We start from the raw sequence: 21,425 nt of genomic DNA on the forward strand, positions 1-21,425 counted from the left end.
TCCAATCAGTGTATATGCTAAAATGTCCAACAAAGGAGTAAGGATGCTAGCTTTCCCAGTGGACGAACCACCCAAGGGAAATAATTTGTGCTTAGTCCTATAGCTGACTCTTATTTATTTGCATTTGCCCATTGCATTATAATGTTCTCAGCACATTACTCATGTCTTTTCTTCCCAGATTTGTAACAGGTGCCAGACTTATGCAGCCTGCTATACCTGGACTCTAGCATAAGTCCCCACTCAGGCTAAAAGAATCCCCACCCCCTAGATAAGACCACTACTTGGGACAAAAACATTCTTCCACTTGATCTACCTTTATTACACTTAATAGTGTTTGTTTCTTTTAGACTTTGGACTTAAAACTGTTATACTTAGCAATCATATACTTGACAATTATATATTTATGTTGTTTATATATTATTTATGAACATGCTAATAGTAGGGGGAAGTGGGACAGATTGATGCAGAAAAATTCAATCTCATATTTTATGTAACAAAAAGAGTAAAAAAAAATTGCTTTACGCATGGCATAACTAATCAATATTATAATAGCAATCAAAAGAACCATTGTGGTTAGAAGATAATGAGACTATAATGACTTGAGTAAAAAATGGGTTTTGTATCACTCTGCCCCACCTACAAGACACTTTGATACATTGGATGGGGCACTTTGATACAAAGCGTAAATTTTATGAGAATGGCAACTATTTACAAAAAATTAATGAAAAAAAAAGTTTTTAATGTGAGAGATCATAAACAGCCTTACAATTTGTTACTTAAAACCTAAATAACGTATCAAAACTAACAGTATTCCACACATATCATAGACTTTATGGCAGGTTTTCTTAACAAAACATCAAAACATATTAATCTTTCCTCAAACGCATATCCATTTAAGAAAAAACTTAGGAAAAACTTTTAAAAGTATAAGAACTCCCATTAGGCAGTTAAAAATAGTAATTTAAACAAAATGCTTAGAACAAATAAGATAATTATTTAACTTTTAGCTTCTATTGCACATTATATCCACTGAAGTCAATAGAAAAAGTATAAAGAGATGATATTCAAGATGTGCCCTTTGAGAAATTTGGTTTTGGCAACTGCAAAACAACATCCTTGAAATCAACACTTGTCTTATGTTCCCAATCCTGGGGAACACAATCCTGGAAAGACAAACACACAAGATCCTGTTCCCCCCCCTGAGATATGGCTTGATAATCAGTCATATTATATTTAGAAATGACTTAGGCCACATAGTAAACAACAGTTTTTTCTTTTCAGATTTAATGAGTAGGAAATCTCCAACATTTATATTCTCAGGATTGGGAACATCAAAATTTATATCCTCATCTTCTGGATCAGATGCAACTACAAAATATTTGTCATATCAATGTGTCTTGGTGTATCAAAGTGCCCCAACGGACATTTTTAAAAAACTAACACTTATTAATAAAACCACTGAACTTATTTAAAAATCACGTGTAATCCTGATTACTGAGTGGAATAACTTACCTTCGGTATTTTTAAATCTTAACTAAATGATGTAAAACAGCGTTGGAACACTTATACATTTTACGTAATTTTTTTAGTTGGCCTCACTAAAAACACACCTACTCTCGTCAAATGCCAATGGCTAACTGGTGGGCGGTGCAGTCGCAACTGTTGTACTCACACATGTATAGACATGTTTTAGTGATGTCACGACACAAATAACTTTTCTCAAAATTGAAATATTGTTGGTGTATCAATGTGCCCCTTGCATCAATGTGCCTCCCCTTATTTATTATATCCTTTTTGTTTCCTTGACACTTTAGTGGATATCCTAGAAAAAAGTAACTTTTACTGGGGCTATATAGTGTGTATTGATTTCAAGTCCCTGTGCAGAAATTAATTTAACTTATGAACTCCAGTTTTAGAACATTTACTAGCTTTGCTTGAGGAAACATAGATAGGGACAAAATAGTCATACTTCACGCCATTGCAGGGCTGTTACAATGCATTTAAAATGGCCTGTTCCCTGGTGTTCTTTTAGCCATTAATCTTTGCAAAGGTGTATGTTACATAGACCATAAATTTCATCCATAGGAATCATGGCAGTCTTCTGAACAATATGGCTGGGGACCTCCCTGTCTTGCAGAAAGATGAGATAAATTGCCAGGGGTCAATTTTTGGGGGCGGAAGACAGTCTCTTCCTTTCAAAACATCAGTTGCAGATAAGGTGATTTTTTTCTGACACTGAGAGGTGTGATTACTTTGTCTATTAAATTCTGACCTACTTAGAGACTGCTTATGTTCTGAAGACTGATTGGAATCCTGCCTAATCAGTCTACATCGAAGAAGCAATTTTTTGATTTCTGAAATCAAAATGTATATAACCAAGCAGGAATCAAGTAAGCGGACATTTTATGCTCTGCTTTAGAGCTGATGGCTTACCAGAAATAATATTGACACACTCTGGGGAAGCAGCAGCAGGAGCAGCAGCCTTCACCATTTATAGTAAAGCAAGCAAGGATGGTAAGCAGCTAATATTCAAATATGCTGCTTTTGCTACCCCGCTGAGGAAAGCTTTCCTCATTCAAAAATAATTGTAGCCATGGACTTTAACTCCTCTATAAATGGCGAAGCTCACCAACAGAAGGGGCTACAATCCAGTGCAGACTTCTGATTCTCCTAACAGCCTCCCAAGACACTGTTGTCACATACAGTTATTGATTCATGCTTGCATGCAAAAAAGGGTTAACTTTGGGACTAGTAACTAGTGGAAAGCAACAAACAAACCAGAATGTTGAACCTTGGTGTTACTGGCTAGAACATATTGCTGCAGCCCAACAAAGCGGGATAAAATATCTTCCCTCTACTTGTGATTAATTAAACTCAGGCTTTGTCACAAGTTCACTTTTATAGCCAAAAATTAAGATGCCAAGATGAATATCACCAAGGGGAAAAAGAGTTCTGACAGTACAAGACAGCTTCATATGTAAGAAAATACATTGGATATTTCCTTTCGCATCCATTATGCTGATTTTTCTGAAGGTTACTTTCCCAGTCTGGGTGTCCCTCTGAAGACCTGATTTCATCGGTAAGCAAAACTTGTCAGAGCTGCTTTCAGCTGAAGGAACAGATGATAGTAGAAGGGAGGAGAAATAGTGTACAACCCAGGAACCATTATCGTCTTTGCTATTCCATCAGCAAACTGCCACAGCTAACATTATGGCCTCAATTAACTGACATAGGCTGAATAGAAAGAAAAATTGGGGTGTGTTGGGAACACTTGCCTACTGCAGACAAAACCACCAAGAACCCTTTTCATGAAGTACTAATGTGAATGTGGAGGAAGTGCTGGAGCTTGTTAATTGAATGCATAATTTCTAACCTTCAGGTAAACTGTCACTTTCGGAGAAGTGAAGATGAGAAAGTAAATGCCTCAGCCGTGATAAGGAGACAGGTAATGCATGATGTAATCTGGTGGCCTTTCAATACATGGTTCAGTTTCAGGAAGGATAGCTCAGTCTTTGGGCCTGACAGGTATTTGGATATTGTGTGTAATATTCAAAACTGGCAATTAATGAAATGTTCAAATATACCAACCTGCCCCAACCTAGTACCCTCCAAATGTGATGCACCGCACGACTGGGGATAAGCATATGTCATTTGATTCTGCTGCTAAAAGAAAGTATCACTCCCTATTTGAGACATAGGCTTCTCCAAAATCTATCTAGCTGTTTCCTTAAACCAGTCTTTAGTTTTAAGTATCACATGCTCTAGAGACTGAAGTAAATGGAGAGAAAAAACTCTCTCCATTGCTTTCTGTGGTTTGTGCGGGGTCAGGCTCTATCGGAAGACATAGCACTTCCTGAAGAAATGCTATTTCTTGGCCACTTTTCACAAATAATTCATGGCAGGGTATTGTCAAGCCTCAACAAAGTAAAAATCATCTGGTATATACATTTCTTCAAGACCATATCACGTTTATAGAATATATTTTGGTACAGGATAATGTTAAAATACTTTAGTGGTAACAGACTATAAGGATGTAACAGAAGATACATTATACCTCTGCTCTGGTCTAATGGAACTAGGCAGAAGTAGTGTTCAAATCAGCCCCCTTAAGTATAAGTCCACTCGACTCAGGAGTTCAGTATCCTGTTCTCATAGCAGCCAACTAGATGCCTATGAGAATAATTATCATTATTAATAATAATTTATTATTTATACCCCGCCCATCTGGCTGGGTTTCTGCCGCCACTCTTGGCAGCTTCCAACAAAACACTAAAATACAATAACCTATTAAACATTAAAAGCTTCCCTAAACAGGGCTGCTTTCAGATGTCTTCTAAAAGTTTGGTAGTTATTTTTCTCTTTGACATCTGGTCAAAGTCATCAAAGCAAGCTCTGAGTGCAACAGAACTCTCCCCACTTATTTCCAAAGTCTTGGGACCAACCTGAATCACCCCAGACCACTGCAGACTGGGTCATTTTGGAAGCTAACCCATGGGCCCATGATTTGCACAATTAAGCAAAACAGAGGAGTAAATGCCCCATATAATAGTTCCTGCAGAAATATTTTTCACTTGGCAGAATAAAATGAGATGTAGGTCTACTTATCTTAGGATGGAAGACCCCCATGGCTAAATGATTCTACATTAAGATTTCAATCCCTCTTGAATCAAAGAGTTTTGAAACAAACCCAAACTCCAAAGTTGTTCCTTGTTTTCATCCTTCAATCTGCCCAGTCTTGCATACATTAAACAAAAATCTCTAAGGGACTTGTGAGATATATATATATATATATATATATATATATATATGAATGATCCGTTTTGTTTCAGATCACCAAAGACTTTCTTTGGCAGGACTCAATCAGATCATTCCAAAATCAATTTGAAAAAAGTGAATTTCTTTTATTGATTTTTAAAAATACTTCATGAAAGTCAAATAAAGTTTCCACAAATTGCTGCAAGGCACTTTCTGTGCAGTTGTACTGTCTTCTCCTTAGTTTCACAAATATTTAAAACAAGACAGGAAAAAAAGATGAAAAGTGCCTTTTAAATAAAGTTTGCATATCATTACATATAAAAGATCTCCAAGACACACAGACTCAAACAGGGGGCCAAGTCATAACAGTGCTGATAAATTTAGTGCCGTATCTGCCAAAGCAGTTTGTCCATTTTGCTTTTTCTCTCTTGAAAAAAGAAAATTCTCAGACTATTGCAGTTAGAAGCACATTGCAGTTATAAACTTGACAAAATCACAGTTGAGTTCTTGAGAGGAAACCTTGGATTCTGTAGGGAGTGACTGATCACATTGGTAACCATTGTCTCTTTTCTTATTCAAAGGGCAAGGATGAACTACTCATCATGTCCAATTGCATACCTTATAGTCACTTTTTCTGTAGATATCTGTGATATCTTAAAACCGCATGAGAGTATGCAACTGGACATCTGGTGCAATGGGAAATTAATATGACTTAGCAGGGAAGGATGTTAAATGTGCACTTCAAAACACTTACTGAAATGGTTAGATAGAAACCACAGGTGTGTGTGTGTGCGCGCGCGCGCGTGCGTGCACACACACACACACACACACACACACACTTTGATTTACATACATAGCATGTTAAGAGATTTTGTGAGCCAGACATGTTTCAAATATGATACACTGATGTTTCTGATTTTTAAACTAATCTTAAATTGGTCAGAGTTATAACTCCTTGCCTTCAGATTTGCATCATTCTGCCTTGTCTGGTGAGCCAGCTGGGGCTACAAGTTGGTAGATGTTGGGCTATAGTGCACCATCATAGACTGATTTTGTCCACTCAGGCACTTGCTCTCTTAACTATGGCCCAGCATCATGGCAAATGTAGAGACTGTTGGCAAAAAAAATGAATCAACTCCCTCCAGTCCTCCCTCCCGGGGCTACTATTTGTGGAAGTTCAAAGATGACAGAGAAATGCAATCTCACATCTCCATCTTCATGTCTAGTTCTGCACTCTATTAGTTGGCTTGGCAATGGGGAAGAGCAAGAATATTGTTGTGACAAAACTGCATTTGATTGTACATAAAGTCATAACAGCTCTTGCAGACAGAAAGAAGATGAGAGGGTATTATTAGGGGTTGAATGCTCCTGCAACCTCTCCCAGTAATAATAATAATAATAATAATAATAATAATAATAACAACAACAACAACAACAACAACAACAACAACAATTTATTATTTGTACTCCTGGCTGGGTTTCCCCAGCCATTCTGGGTGGTTTCCAACAAAGATTAAAAATACATTAAAATGTCACACATTAAAAACTTCCCTGAACAGGGCTGCCTTCAGATGTCTTCTGAATGTCAGGTAGTTGTTTATCTCTTTGACATCTGATAGGAGGGCGTTCCACAGGGCGGGCGCCACTACCGAGAAGGCCCTCTGCCTGGTTCCCCATAGCTTTGCTTCTCACAGTGAGGGAACCACCAGAAAGCCCTCAGTGCTGGATCTCAGCGTCCAGGCAGAACGATGGTGGTGGAGACGCTCCTTCAGTTACAGACCAAGGCAGCTCCTCCTTCCTTGCCTCAATTTGTATCAAATGTTCTGAGTCTCCTGTTTCCCTAAGCACAACATAACTGTTCCCTCTTAAATTCTGCAACCCTTCCCTACAGGGAGCTGAAATTAACACCTTCACTGCTTACTTTTCTAACAATACTGTGAGGTCTCTTGCTCCATAAGACAATATGGCTTCTAACATGCATCTTGTTGGCTGCTATGAGGAGGAAGAGATGCAGGACTATGGGGATTTGGACTGATTCAGGAGGTCTTCTCCTACATTCCACCATTATTGCTTAGGAAGTTTTTAGGAAAAAGTGGCAGCTTCTCTCCCTGGAACCCCCTAGGCCCTTGCCATCAGGGGGTTATTTCCACGGGACACATTGGCCATAGACATGACCTTGACTTTTGTCTGACACTTGGGTGCAGTTGATTTAAAGGTTAAGCTATCTAATTCACACATTCCAAAACTATACACAAAAACCAAAATGGACATCATCCTTCAAAATTCACACTTCTGCAAAATTTGTAAGGCAGTTCTCAGGCCAAGGAATGTGTACAAAAATGCATACAGTAGGATACAGTGTGTTACAAGTGTATATATTTCTAAAGTTGTAATATACATTACATAAGGGAAAATCACTTTGCAAAAGTGTAATATTAGGCAAAATTGCATACAAAGATGTGTGTATTAGGATAAATTGACACAAAAATGCTGCTGAATTTTCAGGATGACTTGATTTTTTTTAATTTTTAAAAAATGCAAACTGATGTGAAAATCAAGAACAGGAAAAATGAGAAATTGAGAGAAACAAAAAATGACAAATTCATCTATCCCTAGTTGTATCTCAGCAACATTGGGTTGGCCATCAGCTTCCAACCCCTGCACTTAGTAAAAGTCAAGGGATTTTAAGTCATGATACTTTCTAGGTTTAACTGACTTCCCCCACCATTTCCATTTCTTTCTTTTTTTTCTGTAAGGTATCAGGATTGTGTGCAGGTTGCACATTGCGAAAGATTCTTTCCATGTATAGTCAAACTCTCCAGATTTATTTGCCTTAAGGGATCCTCCACATTTATTTTCTGAGTATATTCTGTCACCAGCAACACCATATATCAAAGACTGCAATTTCTAGAGGCTTCTCAAACCAGATGAAAATATCACCCGGGAGCAAACAAATGAGATACTTGAAGCAGAGCATTTAACCACTGCAAGGCATTTTCCTAGGGAGCCTTCCCTTGAGAAATGATAAAAACATGTACCTATCAATGGATCACTTTGTTGGTGAGAGCTCTTTTTAAAAACCTCACCCATTTTACACACACTTAAAGCTAATTGATATCTTGCCCGTTGTTGCTTCACCGAAGAACAAGCAACACTTGTTCATTCAGGACATTCTTGTAAATGGATAACACCCAGAGAAAAAGTTTGATTAACTAATCAGATCTTTGTGAATTCTAACCTGCTTCATGCCAATGTGTAGACAGGAACTTAGACATCTCCTGTTGTTGTCGTTAAACCTTCTGTGTGTTATCTGTCCAATCTAAACCCAATTGTGTTCAATGGTGCATGTTCCCAAGTGAGTGTATTTTGAATTGCTGTTTTAGAAATGTGAATTTTGATATTTACATTATATATGTATGTATTATTTAAATGAATATTTTCCTGTGGATTAGGAAAAAATCTACAGATCAATGCAGAAATCAGACAGGACAGTCTTATGAATATGGAAGGATGCTTTGAGTTTCTCGGTTTCTCATTTTCTCAGTCTTAAAATTTGCATTTCTGCATCAGTTTGCAATTTAAAAATATATTTTAGTGCACAGACATACACATATATTTTTGCAAGCAATTTCTCCAGATAACACATTTTCTGCATCATTTTCACCAATATAGGCACTTTTATGCACACTTCCCCTAATATAATCATTCATATACACATTTTGTTTTGTTTTGTTTGAGAACTGTTTTACCAGAGTATGAAGGTGCATTTCAGAGTTTGCATATTGTTTCAGGAAATGCAAATTAGGTGGGTTCTCTTTAAAATGTGAAGAGAACTATATTTATTCTCCATCGCCACTTATGAATGAGCATATGTGAAAGAGGCATGGATTGGAAAGAGACTAATTTGTTCATCCCTTTTTATATTAAGTGCTAAATCTGCTCATTTCCCACTCACCCCATAAGAAACAGCTCTTTGGCAAAACACTTGTGGGAAAATGTGTGAAACTCCACTGTTGGACAGAAAGGTTCACTCCACACTGAGAAACACAAACACTGCTGGACTGCCTGGCTTGAACACATTTTTATTTTATTTTAGGTACTATAAGCACCCTGCCTCACTCGTCTCGCTCCTTCAGATGGCCAAACTTGTGATGTGCACCACAGCTTCTGCCAAATGACTCACTTCACAAAATAATTGCCACATGGTAGATCAAATACCAGGGACACTCAGAACTGGAGTGAAGCCATACGTATTCTTCTCTCAAAGCATGCATGCTGAAAAAAGATCTGCTTCACATATCCCAGGAACCAATTTTATCACAACTATTTATTTTAGGACGGCATGCATGTGCAGGACATAATATGCCTTTATTTTGCTCATGCTATGTGTGAGTGTGTGTGTGGTTACACATAAGCCCTATTCAGAGAAGACTCACAAAAAGTAAACTGATGTAACTAACTTCAGTGCATTGATTTCAGGACTGTCAGTCTAGCATTCTTTTTCTAACAGTAGTTAGCTGTCAGCCAATAGGACCATTTAAAAAAGAGAGGAAGAATTGCCTCCTCATTTCTGGTTGTTGGATATGTAGCATGAAGGATCAGCACTAATATACATTACTAGGACTATGTTTGCCAGCTGCTATTTTTTAAAAAAATATATATATTTTTCACTTTTTTATGAAAAAAACAATCTTACAGTATATATCAAGTATGTACATTGGCTTTGTGTGGACCCCAAATAATGAGGCAAATTGGGGTGATCTGAGATAGTCTTTTGCAGAGCTATTTTTATAGAAACAGAGGTCATAGCTGTCAACTTACAGATTTGAAAATAAGGGACCAGCAGCCTCGAAAATAAGGGATCAGCAGCCAAAATAAGGGATTTTGCTTAGCTTATACAGAAATCCAGCACTCATGGAGCCATGCTGCTTTAGCTGCGACTGACTGTGTTTTGCAGGGGGTTGGACTAGATGATCCTAAGGGGCAAAGCTTACAGGCAGAATTAGAAACCAGGAAGAGGACCTCTTTAATAAAGAAGGGAGAAAGTTTATAATTTATTTGAAAAGCTATTGTAAAGAGTTACATACATTGGTAGGATTGACAGAAAACTTGTAGTAAAAATTTGAACTATGGATGGACAAATGATTTATAAAATAGAGTTATGAAAGGGATGCAGAGGGGGAAATCACTACATTAAGATGCTGCACTGGTTGGAGGGTATGCTAAGCAGCACATTGGGGCTGCCGTTGTCCTGGCGTGAGGAGTTCCATTGGTCCTTCCCCGCCCGAGAGAGTGGAAGGGAGGGAGACTCTCGCCCATGCCACCCATGAACCCAGCATGAGGCGTTTGCCACTCCGCCGCGGCCACTGAAGCGCTGCCCTTCTGCGTCCCTCCCCATCCCCTCCTCTTCCTCCTCCCTCAGGCCGCCTCCTCAGCCGCCACCGCCTCCGGCTTCCCCTGGCAGCGCAGCGGAAGTCTCGCAAGAGAGGGACTGCCTGCCCGCCCGCCGCCACCCATCTCCTCACGATGCGCCCTTGAGGGGAAAAAGGGAGAGACGGAGATGCGGCAGCTCGTGTGCGCACTCTCGCGAGGTGGAGGACCCCTAGCCTCTGCTTCCCTCCCGAGCCAGGCGAGCATGAAACCCGGGAAATTTAAGGGACATCATCAATCCGGGACAGCAGCAGGAAACGGCGCTGGGATAAGGGAGTTTCCTGCCAAATAAGGGACAGTTGCCAGCTATGACAGAGGTGCCGGAACTCACTATGAATGCCTCCTTTCTTCTCTTAGAATGGCAATGAGGCCCACCTGAGAGGTTCCAACCTGCTAAGTTGTTCTGCTTCATCAGTGTTTCCCAAATTTGGACCACATGATTTTTATTCTGTACCCCCAAAGTGGTAATATCTTTCCATGTGGGAATCACTTCACTTATCTGCCTAAAATTTGACAGTTTTCATGCCGTCAAAAGGGGTAGAGCATGCCTGCAATTTTCATTCAAATTTGGTGTGTGTGGGGGGGGGGGGGAATAGTCTTTTTCCACTGCATGTTTAGTTCAATCTACTGTGCATAACTAAAGAGGGGTATACTGAAAATCCAGTATTTTAACAGGAGTGTATTATAAAAAATGGGACATTAGAATAATAGCAAAACTGTTTGGATACAAGACGGAAGGTAGGCCTTGGACAAATTTGTAGGAAAAATGAGCTCTATTTATTTTTTGAACAATAACAGAGATATATGGTTAGAGACATATATTGGTCCACATATATTGTTTCAATTTGATTAGATTGTGAGTACTTTGTGTGAATGGAGGTGGGGGGAAGAAATCAATAAAGTAAACCTTGAAGTACGTCTTGGGAAGTTCCTACTTTATTTGACAAATTGATAGAATTGCAATATAAATTTGAAGTTATCAATTAATTTTACATCCAGCAACAGAGGAATGGCAAGCAGCGTTATGCCAACAGTCTCATCAGACATTTCTGTGTCACACCTGCAGCAGCAGGGCAAAGTCATATCAAGAATGAATAAATACAGAAAGCAAACCAAAGTGAAGACTTAAGCTATGCATGCATATAGAATGGTAGGTAAAAGCAGAGGAAAGCTGCAGTCTTGGCGAGCAAAGAGAAAAGATGTATCAGGAAGCTGTAGATCTAAGGAGGGAAAAGATGGTGGAAAGGACTTCTAGAAGGAAGGCTACAGTAAATGATAGACTTCCTAGAACAAGCGTAGTCACATGGTGCCTGTCGGATGTTGTTGGTCAACTATGACCACTAGTCATGCTAGTCCAACAATATCTAGAGGGCACCACATTGGCTATCCCTGTCCTCATTACCACTGCCACCTCACTCTTTGTTCATGCCATACCTCATTCTGGAAGACACTATCTAATACAGGGGTCAGCAAACTTTTTCAGCAGGGGGCTGGTCCACTGTCCCTCAGACCTTGTGAGGGGCCAGACTAGATTTTTTTTGGGGGGGGGGGAATGAACGAATTCCTATGCCCCACAGATAACGCAGAGATGCATTTTAAATAAAAGCACACATTCTACTCATGTAAAAACACACTGATTCCCGGACCGTCTGCGGGCCAGATTTAGAAAGCAGCTGGGCTGGATCTGGCCCCCGGGCCTTAGCTTGCCTACCCATGATCTAATACATCTGATACACAGTGCAAGATATGGAGTGTTACGCAAGAATAGACAGCGTTGACTAGATGGGTTTTAAATCTCTATAACCTCAGAATTTTTGGAACAGTCAATTGCCACTTATATAGGTACAAACGTTCCTTCTTGTACCCCACTGCTGGAAGCTTTTCATCATGGAATGACACCTGTGCTTCAATTATCCTTGTCCTGAATGTTCTAAATATAGAATGGTGCTGTGGTTTTTAACCCGAGGAAGCATCAACATTGCCATTCTGACTAGTGGAAGAAATGAGGCAGCATCATAGGATAAGAGGTTCCTAGTCAATCATTCTCAAAATGAAGATTCTAATTAGCCGGGTAACAATAACAGTGCAGAAGAGGTACCTGACATTCACAAACCATTCTCAGAAGACAGGAGACCAAGGTCCTTATTGCTTTATAAGGCAGTGGCATGACTTTTGATAGTAGAGTGGCAACCGAGGTATCTAGATTGATAACGTGGAGATTACATTTTGAAGCAGACCCTAAAGCAATTGATAAAATTACTATTTACTGTTGTTTTTTGTTGTTGTTGTTTTTGTATGTGTGTGCTTTCATGCCACATCCATGATAAAAGACGGATGGAAGAATGGTTTCATTTTGCCCTGTGAAACGCATTATTCTAAAAATTCACAGGCCAGCAAAAAGAGAAGAGGAACAAAGTTGTTGTCATTTAAGCAGATACAGTGGTACCTCGGGTTAAGAACTTAATTTGTTCCAGAGGTCTGTTCTTAACCTGAAACTGTTCTTAACCTGAAGCACCACTTTAGCTAATGGGGCCTCCTGCTGCTGCCGCACCGCCGGAGCACGATTTCTGTTCTTATCCTGAAGCAAAGTTGTTAATCTGAAGCACTATTTCTGGGTTAGCGGAGTCTGTAACCTCAAGCATCTACAACCTGAAGCGTCTGTAACCTGAGGTACCACTGTATAGCAGTCCAAGCACCTGTGCAATGTCCCATCTTCATCTGTGGTTACCTTCTATACTGCAGAGAATACTATATTTCCTGTCATTCCTTGCGCCAGTCCCATTCCTCCTGCTCTTCCCTTTCTTATGTGGATATTTGTGAATTTATGTTAATATGTATTGTTGAAGTTGTTTAAAATGTTATTTTTTAAAAAAAAGAGAGAGAGGGGAAAAAGAAGGCGAAAAGCTACTACACCACATGAAGGGAGGAAACAGTGCCTGATTCTAGCAGGCAAACTTTGAAGCAGTGTAATTTAAAATGGATATATACACCCGTTCACAGATATTTCCAGCTTTGTCTTGAAGACACAATCCTCATCTTTTTATTCTCCCCCAACTGCTAATTACCTGCTAATTAGTAGAAACTGTGATGACTGTTAGTAGTCTGGGAATTTCTCCACTAAACTGGAGTTCTGTTGCCATCCACAATTACTAGGTGTTCTGCACTGTTGATGAGTAAGAATGAGCTTTCACTTTTTCCTCCACTACCAACATTAGTAACATGAAGACTACACAGTTCTTAGAGCAGGGCCTGATTGAATGGGTTCTGTTGTCGCATGAATATTGTGAAGTACTTCTACAGCACCTGGGGCCTTTATCATCAAGGGTATCTGAGCTTTCAGTTTTTAAAGTAAACTGCTAGACCTCACATTTCAAGAGCAGGTTTGAAAGCATCATGCCACTATGTGGTAAAGGCGGAGAGAAAAGCAAAGGTCTGGTTGTTTGTTAGACAATGGGCTGTTTTCATTATGCTTTCAAATATTTGTGTACTTTCAATTTTTGGGAGAAGTTATGAGAATTTACTTCAATATATTTCATATTATACATTGATAAAGGATAAAGAAAAATTCAGAACAAAAATATTATAAATTAAGTGCACTATGTAAGCTATTTTTTAAAAAAACTGACCTAATCTAGAAAAAAGAAAAGGCATCTTATATCCATTATATACCGGTACTTAATTGCTTGTGAACCCTTGATTCATTATGTATTTTCAATGTGACCACTAGCGCTAAATAAATATATTGGAATCTTGGCTTACAGAAGGCATTAGTTTAATCAAAAACATGTGCTGTTCAACATGGGTTCACATGGGTTCACATGGCCAGTTTGCAAGATAATTGCAGAAAAAGCAATTTTCAGCTTCCAGGTGCTTAATTACACACTGGCTTGTGTGGGGAAAATGAGTCAACTTGACAGCACTCTAAAAGTCTTGTAGGACCAGGTTATAACAATGATATCTGAGCATGATGCTTAAAAGCAATTTACATATTAATATAATGAATGATGAGCTGAAACTCCCTGATTCAAATTCCAGCTGAGCCACAAACTCAGTGGTGGCTACTCTCAGCCACGGTCTCCTCTTTGCTATTGGTTTAACTGAAACCTTCATCCCCTTCATTAGTTACCCATGTGAACAGATCTCCATGGGCAGAAGAGTTGATCATATACTGTAATCACACACAGAAGCTTAAGTGCATAGAGTCCCACCTTTTAACAACATTGAAAACAAAAGAGAGGTGTGAAAAAATGGTCTACTTGGATTAAAGAGTAACATTCCATAAGTTCCTTATTGTGTGACCTGTGGACATACAGTATGACTATGATCCTCTGTGTATTTGGCAGCCATGTAAACAGACCCTCTGCATACTGACAAACATGCATAAGCTCCCTCCACACCAGTGGTTGCCAGAGATAGGCAGAGTGACTTGCAACTCACTAACATGGTTTCTGTGCTGGAGGTGGATAATGCAAGCTCTTCCATACATCACTTGATCAGGAGTGAGGAACCATAGAACTCAGGGCCAAATATGACTGTTTAGGTCTCTGTTCTGTCTGGCCTTGGGATTATCCTCTTCCATCTCCAGGCCACACCTCTCACTGACCTGGCTTTACATTTTGAACCCCGTGGAAAATATTGGAAAAGAGGAAGCATGGTGATAGCACGTTCTGACAATGAGCAAGAAAATGCTTTCCTGATTCTGAAAAGGGCCAAACAGAGGCAGGATTAGCTTGTCACACCAATAACTCACAAGAGCCCCCCCCCCCGAGATCCACCAGAACCAATCTCTTTCCAAAAGGTGAAGGACAAAGTGAAAACAAAATGGTGGCCTCACTCTTTGCAGGAAACAGAAGACCAACTCATCCCATCCCTTTTAGTGGGAGTAGTGACTCAACTGAATAGCAGCAATTTATATAAGTATTCTCCAGGAGATATTTCTTGTTGCCCTTGGAAAATCCTGAGCCCTCATGTTCCTAAATAGTCCATCCAATATCGAATTAGTTACTCCACTGAACATGAGTACAAATGGTTCCAAGCTAGAAGGCATTAAAATGATTCAAGTAATGTTGTCTAGAATATGAATGACTAATGGGCAATTTGGTTTCACCTTTCTGGAGAAGTAGGTAGGAAAAGGGTAATGGTACAAGTTTCTGTGTGGTCCAAAAAGCCTGGTCTGTACAGACAGAAAAGCTCACTGAAGACAAGTAGCCTCCTTCAATGGGCATCCCATGAAGAAAAACAATGCTTAGCCTCTGCCCCTCAGGTCCTGCAATGCTATTGGCCTCACCCTTAAATTCATGTGTTACAAAGATACCCTGCCTGACTCTCCATCACCATCTGGTCCTATAGCCCTGGGAGTGACAGAAACCCAGGGAACTGGTATGGATGACTCAGATCTCAAGGCAGGGATGTCCAGATCTGACAGCTCCTAAGGGTGTGGAGACCTGGGTTCTCCTACTACTTTGAGCAGACCCCAAGTTAGAGATCTGGGCAGCACTGGTTTTGTGTGTGTGTGTGCGTGTGTGTGCGTGTGTGTGTGTGTTAGTTAAAAAAGCCAGAGAAAGAAAAGGAACCTTAGCCATCCCAAAAGGTTTAGCAGCAACTTTTTCATAAAACATTTGGAGAAATTTATTGCCCCAACCAAGCTAATGAACGGTCAAAAAAGAATTCTTTGAAATTTCTAGCACATCTCTACTTCTTGCATTCTTGTGGCCTCTGAAAGTTTTTGACTCATCTAATGGAATACTTGAAGGAACCAATTCATTTCTGAGGAAAACACCAAACTGCATGCTGATCTCTAAAGTCAACAACGGAGGGCAACTGGAAACAATCCTAAGAGGTCTGCAACAGTTTATGGCATGGATTCCATAAGCACAGGTTTCCTTTGAACGATTATAGAATGATAGAATTGTGAACTCAAAGGTCACTTTGTCCAACCCCCTGCAATGCAGGAGATAAGCGATCTTAGAGAAGCTAATCTATATATGGAAGCAGAAATCAAAATTAAGTTAAAATATTTCTCAGAAAATACATCGCAACCTAACAGAAGTTGGCCAGGAAAAAGACCATACACAACTAAGACTATTTTACAATGCTGTAATATTAGGGATTTGAAGACAGACTTTTTCCTCTTTACTTAACCGCTGAATGCAACAATGCATTCTAATCATGGACATGCACAATGCTCCAGGGTTTCTCTTTAATTTAAAGGCCTCTTGCACACAACTGAGGACAAGCTGTCTCAGATACCTTGCAATTTCCCACAGTTCACATGGCTTATTTATGTGCATATTCCATATCTTTCTAACTTCCACTGCCCTGGGCTACACATAATTAAACACACAAGGAGGGGGCATAAACAAAAATGGATTTGGTGGGGGGAATTGGCTGCATCCCTAATGTGTTGGTTGTGTTCTCACAAAATACACGTGCTTCTCTGATTCATCATATATACAAGAGTTACTGGAGGAGACTAACCCTTTTCAGAGCATCAGCAAACTAGGAATGAGCAGCCTATTTGAGTTTTGTGACCGTTTCACATACACCCAATCAGAGCACATTTCCCTTTTTGTGGGGGTTTTTAAAATGCATGAAAATGCATTTAAACTGTATTCATTTTGCACACATTTTGTAAATATTTCCCTAAAAACACATCTCTGTATGTTTTCCAATGCATTACCACCTAAAATATTCATTTTGTTTGCACTTTCCCATAAAATACATATTTTAAGGTGTAATTTTTGGAACTGAATCTGCATCATAACTTTGGAGATGTACACTCAACCCCACAGTCAATACACACACACACACACACACACACACACACACACACTCAACCATTTGGTGTTAACAGCAATAACATCTGTGTTAATTGCAACATGAAGCGGCTAGAGAAGTAAAATACGTTAGCAAATTCAACAGTGCTTAGTTTCTTTTTGGTTGTTAGTTTGTTAATGTTGCTAATATTGTTCTGTGGATTATGAATGCTGTAATGCTTTGTGAATTTTATAATATGACTTTTCTTGTGGCTGTGCTGTTCAGCCTATTTCTTAAGTTGTTTTGTTAATAGTGCTTTATAGAAGGTGCCTGTTTTACTGATGATTTGTTAATTATTTTATCATTTATGTTATTACTGTGATGTTCTACTGTGCTATTATTTATTGTATGTAAGCTGCTTTGTGACTCATGTGGCTGAAAAGTAGCAAAGAAATACGGTATAATAAATGAAAGGAATGAAGAATTCCAAACTGTATTTGTTACCACCAGTGCTGTTTCTGTTCTGCTGCAGTTCAGTTTTTGCCAAATACTATGCTATTCATCTTACTGCCTTGTATTTAATGAAGGTTGATTAACTTCCATAACAATTTATGTAACTTGCATTCATTTCAATGTTTTAAAAAAATGTGGAAATGATTTAAAATAAAGTAACTAGTTATGTATTGTTTCTGGATTTGACAATGATGTGAACAAATTGATTTCTGTTCCTGACCACAGATGAAAACATGAACTGCAGCTCCCTTCTCCAATTTTGTCAGAATTCTCTGACATTCACAGATGTGGCGAACAAGGATACATCATGCCATGGTCTCTGCAAATATTTTTCTACCACAGATGTACTGCATCTCTTTCTGTAGTATAGCCATACATGGTGGTACTCTGCTTCCTTTCAAATGGAAATCTAGAGTATAACACTAGCCTGTGTGTGCATAAGAAAGCAGAGAGGAACCTGACTTTGTGTTCTACTTCTCTTTTGATTTTCTTCTTTTCTTTTTCTTTTTTACTGGTGTAGCACTGTCAAATCTTAACTGTGCAAGCACCAGTAGCTAAAGAGGAAACATTTCACTTTATAACACTTACTTGGAGTGTTGAGCAGACGTGACTTTTTGCAGTGGTAAGCTGTCTCCTGTTCACAGTATTCGGCACTATTTATCATTGCCTCCAGCTGCTCCATGCTGCTGTTGTAGTTGAAGCTCATGGCATATGGTTTCTCGGGATCTGCCCCGCGGACTCGAGTCAGCTCAGTATTGTTGTGCTGGACTACAGTCCAGATCTTATCTTCTGTTAAGTGAAACAAAATGGAGGAAAGATGAGAAAAACAGGAAAAGTCAACAGCATCTGGTGCATTTCCCTATAGATACTAGTGTGTGTGTGTGTGTGTGTGTGTGTGTGTATGTGTGTGTGTGTGTTCCAAAAAGGGTACTTTTAAACAATGAGACATATACCAAACTGGTGCTGAGGACAATGTAGGCTTCAACTGCTACCATAAGTGAGACAGATGCAATTCTGATGTATTCCAATTATGGCTAAGAAGCAGGTACGGCAACAATCCTCCCTAGAATTTGGTTTGCTGGCGTTACTTGCAAAATTCCCAGTCTTCACACTTTCTGAGTCAACATGGGTCAGCAAAGCACATGAGTTGTTTATCCATCCAGATAAGTGATATCACTGGACTAAAGATAGGACTGTTGTCTGGGCATCAGCACTGCACTCCTCCAGACCGACAGAACTCTCAAAACCACTAGATACTAAGGCGGATTCTGTGCTATTAAGTGCTGACCTTGAAGAAACATGCCTGATGGAGAGGCAAAATTGGCCTTCTATTTTAGTGCAGTGTAAAGCCGATAGCCCTTTCTTTTATTTTAAGCATAAAACAGAACTGATTTAGCTACTTTTTAGCTACTAGCTTCTTGAATAGGGTAAAAGGAAACTTTTAAAAAAGGCGCTGCAACAAAGTATTGTGCCTTTCCTTACAACTAAGGAAAGGGAAGGAAAAGAACAACTGTGCAGAGATGGCCAGCAATTAAATTTGCTACAGGGTTGAGCTTTGAACTATTATGGAGATCAAAGGTTAGTCACAAACACCATCCAAACACACCAAACTCCTGTGCTTTAATAGCTAGCACATTATCAAATAATGAAACCAACACATGCTTATCTTGAGAGGAGGACAGAAAACAGGAAGGGATGGAGACATTGCAGAAACCACACCTCTTTCTCTATATAAACCATGCTTTTCAATGCAAACGAGGAAATAAGAACATAAGAAGAACCATGCTAGATCAAATCAAAGGACTATTTACAGCAGCATCCTGTTTCACACAATGGCAAACCATTACGGCTATGGAAGTCTGGAACCGGAGATGAACTCAATAGTCTTTTCCTGTTCATGTTTGCCAGCAATTGCCATCTTGCCTCTATCTGGAGGTTTCATATCACCATCACCATGAGCAGTTATTGAAAGCATTATCCTCAATGAATTTGTCTATCCCCACTTAAAAACCACCTAAGGTACACTTTATAAAACTATCTAAGATGCCCACCCCACTGTTTAGATTTTTGTTTTTAAACAGCAAGAAAATATTGGTGTGAGGCAGCTCTCAGGGCGGCCGTGACAGGGAAGAGCTTACCTTCCTTCTCCCTCCCGTTGGTGCTGCCTCTGGCCAAGCAGCAGCCAGCCACCAATTCAATCATCTCATCATAAAAGTGATAGAAGACTTTACAGCGGTGACACTTTTATCCTATACACCCTTTAAAGACTTACCATACCGTTGACTGCATAGATGCATGGAGACCACTCTCCTTGATCTGCACCTTGTGAATGTTCACTAGTTATGGTTGCTTCCTACTGTTACTATTACAGCTGCATTAGGCTCACTCCCCATGAGATCTGAATTCTGATGTAGAAAGCCTTCTTTCTAACCTTCTGCCTCCCCCAACCCAATTAGGTCTTTTTTGGCGGTGGCAAATTTAGTACAAGTTGCACAGTACAGGTTTAGAACGAAAAAGCTGGCCTGATGGTTGCCAGTATTTTTCTGTAATTGGGTTCTGTAGTGCTTTGAAAGGGGATGAAGGAGGGGAGGCAAAGCAAATGCACGCTAACTTTTAAAAGGAGTTTGCTAATCCACCAAAGTGCCTCTGACAACACACTGCATTTTAGCAGTGGGAGTTGCAGCTTGCTGTGCCACTTGAAAGACTCTTGCTGAGCCTTCCCTCTTTAAGCCACAGAGATTTGCCACCCTGCGTGTCACTAAAACTGCTCATAAAAAGTTTTGTTTAAGAAAGGGAAAACAAAACAACCCACAGTAAATCACACGGATAACATGGTAACTCTGGATGAAATGGATCTGCTGATGGGTACAAATTATCATTCTCTTTCACTCCCAAAAGAGATGCTCTCCCCCCCCCCCCGGCTCATGTGCTGTGTGCACTTCACGAAAAATGTGTTTGGAACTGCAGCCTATGTTTTATACAATTGTCTAAAATATAAAGAGAATCTTGCTGTGAAAAAAAGGAGGAGATAGACAGAAAGGGAGGAAGGGAAAGAGTGCTTTTTAAATGGGCTGGTTTCACAGAAGTCCAAAGAAAAAGACATGGAATAATATACCAAAAGAAACAAGGAGGAAATGGAGAGGGAGTATCAGAGGGTGGTGGTTTTGGTTTGTTGGTTTGGGGTTTTTGAGGAGGGTTCTGTAATCATAATGTGCCTTCCTTCCAACAGACTGTCTCAACTAGAAACTGACTACAACTTTCACAAAACAAAAGTTAACCCTGTGCTGGACTGGCTGGACTAGACAGGGAGAATTCACTAAAAGCACAGTGGATGGGATTGAACCAATGAATCTCATCAGCAGAAGCTCCAAAGGCTTCTGCATGTGGATTGGGGTTTTTTCCCCTCTCCCCCTCCCTCGTGCCTCCTGAAATGGGCTTGGGGTGGAGTGGGATTGGGAGAACCCCTGGAACAGTGTACAGAGAGAGGAAGGTGGATCATTCCGACATCAAGCAAGAGAGCACAGCACTCCAAATGCAAGGCATTACCAGCTCTGGAGGAAAGACAACAGCTAAGGCTCTGGAAGTGAGGAAGTCAGTACACAGCAACAAAATGAAATATGCACTGGGTTGGGGAACCATGTGAGGGCAGAGAAGGGGGGAGGAGTACATTGTGGGGCCTTGCAAAATTTAAGGCATTAAGGAATTCTATGATGCAGCATGTGAACACACACAGAGAGGGCACAACTGCATGATAAAAATATAGATGCTTTTGAACATTTGTTGTCACTGTTAACATGTGAAATTTGGTTGGTGTGTGAAAGTGTAGCATTGTAGCAACTCAAAGGACTGCAACCTCCTCTGTCTGCTTGGAGATGTAATCCCCGATTTCAGCAGTGGTAGAGTACTTCTTTGCAAAGGAATTAATTGGTTATTATGGGACTGCAGGTGCTGCCTCAGTTGAATTGCATGCT

At 39.8% G+C, this 21,425-nt stretch overlaps 1 protein-coding gene across 3 annotated transcripts in view; it reads right to left on the reverse strand.

Annotated features, from left to right (window-relative positions):
• CNTNAP5 (contactin associated protein family member 5) overlaps positions 1-21,425 on the reverse strand; it is a 326,754-nt gene that overhangs the window by 82,833 nt on the left and 222,496 nt on the right. For all 3 annotated transcript variants that reach the window (XR_014008811.1, XM_081196914.1, XM_081196913.1), the window contains one exon: positions 18,043-18,243. Coding sequence is in view for 2 of the 3 variants with exons in the window: in XM_081196914.1 (XP_081053040.1) it covers positions 18,043-18,243 (201 nt within the window). In the remaining variant the exon portion in view is untranslated. The remainder of the gene's footprint in view (positions 1-18,042; positions 18,244-21,425) is intronic.

This window comes from Podarcis bocagei (genome assembly GCF_964188305.1).
Source record: "Podarcis bocagei genome assembly, chromosome: 1".
NCBI classification, from domain to species: Eukaryota; Metazoa; Chordata; class Lepidosauria; order Squamata; family Lacertidae; genus Podarcis; species Podarcis bocagei.